The sequence below is a fragment of the Lathyrus oleraceus genome, chromosome 2, assembly GCF_024323335.1.
Source record: "Lathyrus oleraceus cultivar Zhongwan6 chromosome 2, CAAS_Psat_ZW6_1.0, whole genome shotgun sequence".
NCBI lineage: Eukaryota > Viridiplantae > Streptophyta > Magnoliopsida > Fabales > Fabaceae > Lathyrus > Lathyrus oleraceus.
In genome coordinates, this window is record NC_066580.1 from 197,360,728 (window position 1) to 197,373,937 (window position 13,210).

At 33.8% G+C, this 13,210-nt stretch overlaps 1 protein-coding gene across 1 annotated transcript; it reads right to left on the reverse strand.

Moving 5' to 3' along the window:
* Positions 1-1,409: 1,409 nt before the first annotated feature.
* On the reverse strand, positions 1,410-12,024 carry LOC127118861 (uncharacterized). Its single transcript, XM_051049102.1, has 5 exons — positions 11,255-12,024; positions 9,375-10,111; positions 9,168-9,257; positions 2,257-3,036; positions 1,410-1,973 (listed from the first exon to the last, which is right to left on the reverse strand). Exons 1-5 carry the CDS (start codon positions 11,361-11,363, stop codon positions 1,830-1,832), a joined length of 1,860 nt encoding a protein of 619 aa, XP_050905059.1. The 5' UTR covers positions 11,364-12,024; the 3' UTR covers positions 1,410-1,829.
* Between the last annotated feature and the right edge of the window lie 1,186 nt (positions 12,025-13,210).

The following is a 13,210-nucleotide window of genomic DNA, read 5'->3' on the forward strand; positions in this document are numbered from 1 at the left end:
CATTTGAGTGGACAACTCATTCAACAACGAAAGTTGAGACTTGACTGGATCGTTTTTTGGATAGGATGCAAGAATTCACCAAGTTGGACGAGATTGAAAGAGAATCAAATAAACAAAAGTCAAAGGTGATATCACCCATAAAAATCGACTTAGGTGGTGATACATGTTTTGATTCATTTTAGTTTTTTTCATCTTACATTATATTTAGGTGATGACACATGTTTTGTATGTAATGATGGATGATATTAACAACGTAAACTTGATACATTTTGATATATTTTAATGTATATTTCAGTTTTTTATATTTTTCAACATTAGTTTTCTTCATAACATTGTTTTAATAACAAGATTTGTTGATATGCAGTTAAGGGTAAATTCGAAAATACATTTTCAGACGCATCATTTAAAAAAACTAACATGGATTTCTTGAAAAATGTATTTTGAGAGTCACCCTAACTTTAATAAACGAAAGAGGATGTATCTAAAAGTAAACGAAAGAGGATGTAGTTAAAAGTACATCTCTGAAATAGTCTATGAGACAGGATTGAATTTATAAAGTCTGAAATAGTCTTTGAGACAGGATTGAATTTATAAAGTCTATGAGACAAGATTGAATTTATAAAGTCAATATTGATCTAAAACGTACTAGTATATAAATATGGATGTCATTATACTTGTTAGCACCAACACACACAACACGCACTCTCACGCAAAATGTCTCTATGTATATCTCACTTTTGTCTACTTCAACCTCTATGTATATCTCACTTTTGTCTACTTCAACGGCGAGAAACCCCCTTTTCAATTTAAGTTTACAAAAATCACATGTCTTATCGATCTGAAATCAATACTAAATAATATGTATCTAACCAATCAAAGAGTTGTCAATCTTGAGAATCATCCCACGATTCAGGATGAAAGAAAAATACAACTCTAACAAATTTGAATTGAAGACGGATTTAGTTATGTGGAGTAGATTTCACTAACAAAACAAAAAGTTTAGGTTACATTTCTGCATCTACTTTTGAAATCTATTTTTGAATTTATGCTTTTAAGAGTCCATAAATACATTTCCAAATTTATCTTTGAATTTCCGAATCTAATAGGCATTTTAAAATTTTCACTAAAGTTGTGAGTAACCTTAGAGTAAGAAAAGTAACCCCAATGCCAAATTGAGAACTTTTCGGCCCACATAAAAAAATGCCTCAAACTGTGATCACAAAAAAGTCCTACCTTTTATTAAATTCAAAAGAAATACATTCCTAAGAACATCTTTTTCATGAAATTCTATTCAGCATCTTGATAAGAATATGGTATTTGGAAATTGGACTGCTAGGAGAACCATGACTGGGATATCCCGAAAAGTACTAACATTAATGTATTATAAATCATATCTACACGCTCTAAAATTAAAAGTGAAAAATTCCCTTCTTTTTTTTTGTTTGGGTAAAATTGGCCAAAAACATAATAAACTTTATCATGTAGGATAAAATCCTCTTGAAAGAAAGTAAACAGATCAAAATACCCCCAAAAGATTCAATTTCCCAGCACCCTACTACGGCAGAGAAAATAGCCCCTACCTACCAACCCTATGACTTTTAACCATAAAAAAAAGGCAAATAACAAAAGAATTTCCTTGTTAAGTAAGGTAGGATTGAGGCACCTGTATCTTATTGCAATATTTGCAAATGCAGGATTCCATTCAAAACCCACCCACATCTAATAACCCCTACACCATCATCGCCTTTCTCTCTGAACAAAAGGAATGGATCTAGCTCTCTGCCATCAAAAATTGAAACTTGGATTTAACAATGATTAAAAACAGCATATCAAGCTTCAGATCTGGGGTCAGAAGAGTTCAATTTAGAAGATGCTCCTCGCAAGTCAGATGCACAAGAATCAAACAACTTGGACAGCTGTGGCTGCATACCCTCAATGCATATCTTGAGTGTGGAGGGGTCCAATTTCTTGCACTGGAAAACAAAAGACAACAAACAGTAAGTAGACCAACCCCATCAAATAACAAGCTTCAAATCAGGTGTCAATTTTGGCCAAACATGAATTGAAATATCCAATATCAGCCAGCTCAATAAAAGCGAGTTGCATCAAAATGTAGTGTAGCAGGGCATGAAAAGTCATCCATAGGAAACTCACATAAATTACACATCAACATATAGTAGATTTAGCTACATTTTAATTTTAATGATCTCAAATTATCAATCAACAGAAAAGTGAATAAAGTTAAGAGATTACCACCTCCTGATAAAATGCACTGATCTCCTCTTCAGTAAGGCCTTCATCCTCATCTGAATTATCCTCCCAGCCAAGGGAGCGAAGAAATGCAGCTTCTTCCTCATCTGGGTAGACCGTAGCTCTAGAAATAGAATCTTTCTCTTCATCATCAGAAATTTTGCAGGGCTTTTCATGCGCATGAACATTGCCGTTGCTAGTCAGTTCAGCACCAGTTCCAACAGATTGAGGACTTGCAGAAAGCATAGCTGATTCCCTGTTCACTTCGGCAGAGTTTTCCAATGTGGGAGATGAAACCAGCTGGCCAGAATCTGGAAGAACGGTAGACGAGTTTGTTGCCGATTTGTTCTTAAGCAAATTGAAGAAATCATTTCGGCTCTTCACTTGAGAAATGGATTGTTTCTTGTCCAAAGTAGAACCTAATTTCAAATCCAAGGGAGCTGGCTTCCGCTCTGTGGGAGATTTTAGGTTGTTGGGGTTCTTCACTGGTGTGGGAGCAGCTGCTGAAGCAACAGCATGTTGATTTGCCAATTTATTATTAGCATAATTTGTTAGATTTGAAACATCCTTAGCAGTAGGGGAAGCACCATTTTCCCACACCACCGATTTAAGATCAATAAACTTCCCCGACGTCTTAGGAACATCAACTTTGGCATTTACACTGCGAACAGATTGACTAGCAATGTGCAATGAAGAGGGTTGCTGGGGCACACTCTTCATAGCGACATTCATCTCAGCATTTCTGATAGCTGTTTTTGATTTTGATTTCTCAGAAGAATTAAGAGCCTGACAAGAGAACTAACATAAGTCGCCAAGAATTTAAAAAACACCAAGATAGAACTCAATTTCAATATTATTCAAAGATTTAAAAATATGTATATCCTTTGCATAATCCTAATTCCTCCAGATTTCCATATGGACATGGAAACAAATAGAACATCTTCATAGTAATTAAAGTATTTTCACTAGTTGGGGTTGGTTACATAAATCAAACAATATATATATCCTCTTATACATGCAAGCAAGGTAGTCAAAATCAAGATCCTATGCAGATCGGAGAGGGGTCACAAGAACGTGAATCGGAGTATCGTAACACGGATCGTAAGATCCTACCAATTTCACAAACTGATATATATTGCATATTTATTCATATTAAAAACATAATTCAGTAAAATAATTCAAATCACACCCAAATTAAAGGGAAAAGGGTTAAAAAGTGTGAAACGCAGTATATTTAAACTAAAAAATTTTAAGTACGTGAGAGGAATATGGTATACTTGATTGTAATGAATAGAATCGGAGTATCGTAACACGGATCGTAAGATCCTACCAATTTCACAAACTGATATATATTGCATATATATTCATATTAAAAACATAATTCAATAAAATAATACAAATTAAAGGGAAAAAGTTGTGAAACACAGTAAATTTAAACTGAAGAGTTTAAAGTTCGTGAGAGGACAATGTATTGAATAGATTAGGTGGTTCAGAGAATTAATAGGTTTAGTGGCTATATTGGGAAGTTTTAAAAAATAATAATAAGTGTATTGGGAAGGTTTTAAGAAATCAATTGGAATCTAATTGAAATTAAGTGTGAGAAATAAACGTTACACGGGTTAGAGCCAAAAATAAAACCTATTTCAGAAGTTTCATAACTGAAACGGCAGGAACGCCAATCCTACCGTTCCAATCGTTTTTGCACTGCGATTCCACCGCTCCGACCTAAATCCGAGTTTTTGCCTTGAGAGGATCGCCAAGCCTATCAAGATCGCAAGATCGTACGATCCTACGAGTGGGATCGCGATTTTGACTACCTTGCGTAAGAGGAAGATGGTATACGAAGTATTTGATTGTATTGAATAGACTAAGTGGTTCAGAGAATTAATAGGTTTAGGGGCAATATTGGGAAGTTTAAAAAAAACAAGTGTATTGGGAAGGTTTTAAGAAATTAATTGGAATTTAATTGAAATTAAGTGCGAGAAATAAATGCTACCCGGGTTAGAGCCACAAAAAAAACCTATTTCAAAAGGATCCCCATGCCTATCAAGATCGCAAAATCGTCCGATCCTACGAGTGGGATCGCAATTTGACTACCATTCATGCAAGCAAATAAATCAGTATACCATTAAAAAATCTTTTGATCATATTGAACATTAAAATGAAACCTGCAAACCTATTATAAGCCAACATCAATTTAAGTGTCCTCCAGAGGAATAAAACTTCATTCGCAAAATCAACAGACATCCACAAACCCATTGGTAGTGCAGGATACCAAAGTAGGCATGGGAGAGCAATGATAAGAGATCACAAAATGGAAATATATAGTGTATAAGAATACTAAAATGCTATGGCATGTATCAGGTTATCTCAACATAAATTGGCCTTAAACAGATGCTTACACATATGTTGTTAATCTCGGATGGTGTTGCATAGCACCGACCCCTAAAATGCTATGGGAGTGTACATGAATAATATTGCAAAAACTAAAACCAGTTTGAACAGAGTAAACATAAATACTCAAATATTGACTAATACACAAAATTTAAGAGATCATTATACTTATATGTTAAAGAATCTAGAGTATAGAGTAATCAAACTTAAGCAACAAAGAAGAATAAAACAGAACTGAACGAAAAGCAGGAAGTGCAGAATGGTTATTTGTGAGGAAGAACCTAACATCACTCTTCAAATGGCTCGGATTGAAATTTATAACCTTAATAAAAAGAAAATAGTAAAAAAAATTTAGGAATTTATCCCCAAAGTTCTAATGGCGAACACAACAGTGAATGCAATGGCGATTTGGATCCACAATTAGTGACCTCTACAACCGCTATTCTTGACAGCTGCTAGAAACCAATACCGTCATGCTGAACCCTACCATTGATACGCTAGAACTTTGACCCTCTGTACGTTTCAACTTTTTCTTCTGAAAAAATAGGTTTTCCTTAACAATTGAAAAACCATATCACTAACAGATTCCTATTCCAACCAATTTTATTTTCCCAGCTTAAGAGACCCCAGCATGTAACATACTCCCTCCGTTCCTTTTTAAATGTCACCTTTTAGAAAAGAATTTGTTTCTTTTTAATTGTCATTTCAAAGTTCAATGAAGTATTAATTATAGTATTATCAAATTATCCCTAGTCATTTATTACATAGAGAGAAAAAAGTTAAATAAATTACTAAAAAGTTAAGGGTATTATAGAAAAAATAATAATCCTTGTTTAAAAAGTAACAACAATTATTAGTTGTCTTGGTATGTGTAAAAAGTAAAAAAAGGAAGAGAGTAACAAATGTCGGACAGATAAGTAGTTAGTCATTTCATTACCATGTAAGTGGATAAATTCTCTGGTACACATGGTGAACCAGTACCACAAGCACTGGATTGAAGCAAACAGCAATTGGAAATATATGCAAACAAGGAGCACACGAGGAGCATACAAATATCACCATAACAAGAAAATATATAATGATTCTAATTCTAATGACATTAAGATTCATAGAATGAATCCACCCCATAAAACCAATCCTTGAAAAGTTCAAATGGAAAATAAAAAAGAAAAACCATCCACTGGGTTAATTAATCACACTTCTAGTGCAGGTAAATAACAAACTAATTATATACTAATGAACACAAATTGCCAACGCAACATATATCACTTCAAATTACGTGAGGATAGTGTGGCTTCATAAAGTAAATTAAAAATACTTAAATGAATGTTTCTTAAAACCTGCATATACTCATAATCATAATGATTAAAAAAAATACATACAGAGAGAAGTAGGAGGAGAGGATGATAACCAATAAAAATAATTATAGCTTCCCTAAACACAACACTATCAACATTAATTTGTGAAGAGCATAAGCGATAAAGTCTATAAAACTTGAATCAAATCTAACAATTAACAACACTAATAATATTCAAATAAAGAAATGGAAAAGATATGTATTTGTCCAATGCCATGTCCAACCAGTTACACCAGACTGATAACCAAGTTAAACAAAGTTTCTGTTACCAAAATATTAATAGAATAAAGCTGAAAATAGCCCTACAGGAAAAACTACACTTCACAGCTGAACACTTGAAATTCATTTAGCAATAAAATGTAAATTAAAAATAGAAGAGCAATGTGATTGCAAGAAATCGTTACTACTATAACTTTCTGGACATCATTAAATGGTTACATAAATGATGGTGAAAATGATTTCAACAGAACTTTTCTATCCACTTATTTCATAAATATTTAATAATTTATAGCTAATGTACCTGGTAATCATTAACTGATACAAAAAAAAAAACTAGGTGCAAAAAGAATAGAAGTCATTTTATTAATTTCACAAATATCTTTTTTAAGTTTTTACCTAAATCCTAGTAGTGCGTTCCATTGGATGTCAAGATCACAATCTAAATTGTAAGATCAGACACACGAATGCACACTTGTTGCTCTGTTTCCGGAAAACAGACTCCGGAACGTGGCAAGGTAATAGGAGAATGCACAACTTCAATAGTTGCTCTGTTTCCAAAATCCAAACATGTCATGTCATGCTTTCCACAAATGAGTTGAGGTGCCAAGCAGACATCTTTATTTTCTATACTTATGGGCAATTAGGCATACACCATCATTGAGATAACATTTTGTTTTGATCCCATGTGCTCAAGAGTGTTGTCTATGATGGATTATGATGGCAAGCCAAAAATCCACCATAAATATATGGCAGGTGGCGTAACAGCATATGCAGAAATATGGCAAGCAAATTAAAAAGAATTATCTTATATATACACCCACAAAAAAAACATAAAAAATAAATAAAACACCAAAAGATATCAATATATAAGAAGAATCACAGACTTAACTGATAGAAAATATCATTTGTCTCAATCAGAAAAATAAAATTTTAAAAACAGAAAAAGATAATCAAAAACAGAAAAATACTTTTTTTGTCAACAGAAAAATAAAAACAGAATACATTTAGAAATATAGATTAGGAATTAAAACAGGAAAAGAAATTTTCAAAAATGAAGCAAATATAGAAAAGAGATGAAAACGGAATATGCATAAATAGAGGGGGAAATTAAGAACGAAATAAGCAAAGAAAAATTGAAATATAGAATAAAGTATAGAAGAAAATGAAGAAACATATGAGAAAATGAATGAAACAAATAGCATATGCTTTGAGAATAGAGAGAAGATGGAACTGGTGGCAGATAATTAGGTCAAAGGCAGCGGAGGTGATCGAAGATGGATCGCTGTCGCAGCTAGGTGGCAATTGCAAGCAGCATAGATGGAAATAACAGAGGCAGAAACAAAGTAAAATGAGCAGAGATAAGAAGAGAGTAGAAGGAAGAGTCATAAAGTAGCCGCTTTTTAAGGTTTGGTGTTTTAATCCATTTTGGGTTGGGTCGGGTCACATGACAGCCCGTGATTTTTATGGTTTTTTCCACTGCACCACCATGCCTGATTCCTTTCTGGGCAACTGCCATGGTCCCACCTAATGAAAACCGCCAAGCCCCCCCCCCCCCCTTTCTGTGGCAGTTAGTTGCGATCCTGCCTCAACATCCAGCCATGGCCGATATACAACAACCCTGGTGCGTAATCATTAAAATGGGTCCACTTTATGGGAATAAATGGCCAAGAAATGTAAACCAAAAACAACAAACACAGGATCATTTAAATAGGCTCAAGCATATATTGTTGAGTAAATTTTATCAAAAATAGATGGGAAAGTAACTGAAAATATATAATATACTAAAAATTAATATTAGTGTAATAAAAACTTATAATCAATATATAATGCTGTACTACCACTCTCTTGAACCTAGGTACTAGTAATGTAAGATCTCATTTGCTGAAACTTTGGTGTATATAATGCTGTACCACCACTCTCTTGAACCTAGGTACTAGTAATGTAAGATCTCATTTCCTATCACTTTGGTGTATACCAGTATGCATGGCAACGAGGCGGGTCGGGGACGGTTTTTACCTCCCCCAAACATTTCCCTGTTCCCCGCCCCAATCCCGGGAATGAAGAATTAAAACACAAACCCATCCCAAATGGGTTGGGTTGGGTTCGGGTATCCGCGTCCCACCACCATCCATGTAGTGAAATCGATTTTTTTAATAGAAATATTCATCTTTCCCAACATCAAATTACATTACAAATAATAAAATAAAATAATCTCAAAAAAAATTCATACATACATTTCAAATATTTTAAATAATAAATACAAATCAAAATATAAAAGCATGACCGCGTATATAATATTCTAAATTATCAAAACTAAATGATAAATATATTATGAAATAAACGAGGAGGGTTCGAGATGGGTACTAGTGTCCCCATTACCTAACCCATTCCCATATTTTGTAATCGAAGAAAATCCAAACCCAGTCAAAGCGGATTTTCTCCGTCAAACTCGGGACTAGTTCGAATGGGTCCTAGTGTCCTCATTATCCAACCCATTCCCATATTTTGTAATCGAGGAAAATCCAAACCCAGCCAAAGTGGGTTTTCTCCATCAAACTTTGGACTAGTTCGGGTGGGTCCCCATGGGTACGGGTTATGTTGTCATGCTATATACCACAAATTACCATACCTTCAACACTCAAATGCATTCAAAAACTTCTCAAATTAATTGTACACTACTTAAGTCTGATTTGAAACAAGAACTCAGTTTTTTAACACATAGCAATGCAACGCACCAAAAAAAAAGAGGAGTACAAATCTAACATCAAGTTTAACAGTGCAGGTTAGTTATACTATTAAAACTATTACGAGCATAAGATTTACTAAAAGAAGAGATAAATGATATAAGTATACCCTAAGAAATTGAATTCATGAGCACTAGAATAAGGCATGAAAATTGCAATAGACAACTTATAACAAAAATTAGTTTACAGTGCAATGCTCTTACCAAAGCCTTAGGCATAGATGGTGTTACTGGAATCAACTGTCTTGACTGTTTGATAGCCAGTTCCTCGAGCCTTTGGGTTTTCACCGACACCTACAATTGATTCAGACATTAATACCTGATATTGGACATCATCAAAATCATTATAATTAAATGAACTAATTGAATGTGAATAAAGAATCTGGTGACACAGTCAACAAGCTCAACTACCTGGGGAGTCGAACGAGCTCGGGATGGAGCCTGTGCCAATGCCTCGGCCATATTAAGACCGGCTGATGTACTAGATGAAACAGATCCAGAAGTTGCAGTAACAGTTTGCTGTACCGATATGGAAGGTACGTCTGCAAGTGCAGATGTCCATCCCTCCCCTCCAATCAAAGCTGAACTACCAACAGGTAGACTTTGTTGACTAGCTGTGGCACCCAAACCAGGGGATGAAACCCTCCCCATTTCAGCTATTACCTGCTTCTCTTCAGCCCCAAGTGATGGAAAATCCTTGTCAAAGACGGCTTTCTGAATGCTACTGCCAACACTGCCCACAGAAAGCACATCATTGCCATTGTTGTGATTGCTGCTTCCACCAGATTTAGTGTCAGCTGCAACTCTACGAGGTAAAGTCTCACCCTGTTTCCTGGAAACCATTGACTGAGAACGGCGCAATGTATCCCTCTCTATCCTTCCAGAAAAAAGGTTGGCCAATGGGTCAGACCCATCACGATCCCAATGGTCTCCAAAATTGGATCTATCTTTCTCTCTATCGCGGTCCTTGTCACGATTATTTCTGTTGAAACTACTGTAAGCATGCTTGGCAGTACCATTAATAGAACCCCTCCTATAACTTGACGACGATGACCGATCAAGAAATACAGAACGCGAGCTATCAAAATCACTGGTAGTCCTAGAAGATCTGTTCCTATTGTTATGGACTGCAGATGGAGAATGGGAATCTACAAAACAACATTAAAGATGTTCAATATTTATTACCATCTATTTTGTGGAAATTGTGTAACACCGTTATAAGCTTAAGATGACACGTTATAAGCTTAAGATGACACGTGTGCACCTGTTTTTGTCAAATATATATATATATATATATATATATATATATATATATATATATATATATATATATATATACATACATACATACATATATATATGTGTGTGTGTGTGTGTGTGAATGCTAGGAAAAGAAAAATATTCTAAGGGAACACGGCTAGTGTTGTTAAAAAATGACTTGGCGGTGCTATAGCATACAAGAATTTGAATAAATCCCTATTGTTCTATAGCATACAAGAATTTGAATAAATCCCTGTTGTTCCGCAATAAGCTATTTACTACATAATGTAATGAAATAGCGGCTATAGCGGCTCAATGGTCTTGTTGCGTAAAACAGCTATTAACTGAAGATAACATGTGTACAACGGTCTAGGTTATATAATTGACTGCTACAAAAGAAACAAATTCCAAGGAAACACGGGTAGTGTTATTAAATAGCGGCTTAGCAATGCTAAACCATACAGGAATTTGAACAAATCCCTATTGTTCTGCAATAGGCTATTTAATACAAAATGTAATCAAGCAGCGGGTAATTGCATTATTGCATAGAAGAATTTGAACAAAATGCTATTTTCTAGAACTTGTAATTGACAACATTGAACACTATTTTCTAGAATCAGTAATTGACAACATTGAACACGTCACGATATTATAATTCGAATCAAGCTAAAGCATTAAAATATGTAAGTAATTTGAACAAAATGTAAAAAAGCAGCCGTCTTTGCATTGTTGCATTAAAGAATTTGAACAAAATACTATTTTCTAGAATCTGTAATTAACAACATTGAACATGAAATTATAATTCGAATCCACCTAAGGCAATAAAATATGTAAGTACAACAACAACTAAGCCTTATCTCACTACGTAGGGGCGGCTACATGGATCAACTTTAGCAATAAAATATGCAAGTAATTTGAACAAAATGCTATTTTCTAGAATCTGTAATTGAAACATTGAACATGATATCATAATTTAAATCCAGCTAAAGCATTAAAATACATAAGTAATTCAAAAAGAACGCCAAAGTTACCGGTATGATTAGACGAGGATGCAAAATGTTGGGCTGAATTGCCAGCACCACCAACACTTCCAGCACTTCTCAGCCATTCTGGAACTAACGCAGGTTCACTTCTATCCATAACTAACACTGTACATGATCAAAATTAACCAAAAACAAACACACACGCACTTCTTCACCGACTAAACGGTGAAATAGCACCAATTCCAGTACGAAATTCAATTACTCCAAAACAAAATGCTTCAATTCAGATTCCTCTTCTCTCTATGAAAATTCAAACATCAGAAATTCATTGGTAGAACTCAATCTATTGCTAACCCATTCATAACACTAAAAACTATACCAAGAAAACGAAATTGAAAAAACAAATTGAAAAGCCCTAAAGGACAACGATATATTGAGTTAAGAACACCAATAAAATTGGAATTAAAAAAAGAAGATAAAACCCTAAAAGAAGAAAATCGTTAACTAGGGTTAAAGAAACATAAGAAAGAACGCGGAATTAACCCTAGAGACACGACACGAGGCGAAGGTTGATGACGATAAGAAACGAGGTCGTTTTGATAACCGCCACGCGGAGTTGGAAAATGAGGAAGAGAAGGGAATGGAAGAAACAGAGAGAATTGGAGAGAATAGGGTTTTGTTTTATGTGTGTGGGAGAGAGAAGAGAAGAGAAGAGGAGTGCGATGAGTTTGTGTGAATGTGAAATTGAGAGAAGGCGAGAGAGACAAGGTAGAATTTCTGTTAGTTTTGGATACTATAGGAACAGCAAGCGAAACAATATAGAAACATTTTCTCTTTTTCTTCCTTTATATAATAAATATTAAATCCATTTATTATATTTTGCCTAATTTATTTGCTTTTCTAAATTAATTAAAATAACTTCTATTTTTATTTCTATATTAAGAATTATATATATATATATATATATATATATATATATATATATATATATATATATATATATATATATATATATATATAGGGTAAGGAATGTTATAATAATAAAGATAATTATTAAAATGAATTGAATTATTAGAGTATAGATAAATGTGAAAATAAAGTTGGATGTATTTAAAGACATGATTTTATTGAAAATATTTAGAAGAGTTTATTGTAAGCTCTGGATTTTTAGATTGAGTCTCTCCATTTTCGAATGGCATTCATCATAAATTAGATTCTCTTATTAGAGAAGAAAAGCAAACAAACTTCAAATAAAATTCAAATCACTCTAACATTATACAAACAAGTGGCTGACCAGGCCTAATAATAATATACATTATCAAAGATAATGTGGCCCACATGGCATTTAATTAATACAACAAGCCAAAAAAGTAACATGTTAGCATGGGCTGATAAAGGTCAGGCTGATAAAGGTCAATTTTGTCTTCAGAAAAGTAACTTGATATTATCTTCAAACATAATTATTATCCTTCGAGATCTATAATTCCATAACAGACATATTCATTGTCATTCAATTGGTCAGATGTGCTGGAAACATTATCACTTTTTGGCAAAGCAGTCATAGCATCTTTCAATTTATTTAAAAATTCATTATGACTGGTAGAAGTTGATAAAGTGACTAGCAACTTAGATTGACCCATAAAAAATGTAGTATCTTCTGAACTAATATTGATAATTTTGTAAAGGTTGGGGTGTGCTTTACACCAGGCTTCCAACTTTGTTGTTGTTAGCAGGTATAGATTAAACTTAATCCATCACTTAATAGAAAATTTCTTAATTAATTGAGAAGTTGGACAATCTTGTCATTACTGCTCATACAAAAAGGTCTAGGAGGTAATCCAAGTAATTGCAAAAATGGCACAAAAAGATAATAAAGCCTTGTATGAAGGACAAGTAGTGGCTAAGGTAAAGTCATTTAAGGCTTTAGAAGCATAATCGGAGAAATTATCCAAATTGGATCTAATAAGCTAAAACCATTAGATGAACCAATAGGGAAAGTTTAAT

Bases quoted from the DNA above. Each gene is read 5' to 3' on its own strand.
- LOC127118861 (XM_051049102.1), bottom strand. From the start codon at position 11,363: ATGGATAGAAGTGAACCTGCGTTAGTTCCAGAATGGCTGAGAAGTGCT. The intron at 3,037-9,167 runs GTAAGAGCATTG...TTCTCTTGTCAG, and splicing joins CATCTATGCCTAAGGCTTTG to GCTCTTAATTCTTCTGAGAA. The intron at 1,974-2,256 runs GTGGTAATCTCT...TTTGTTTTCCAG, and splicing joins TCAGTGCATTTTATCAGGAG to TGCAAGAAATTGGACCCCTC.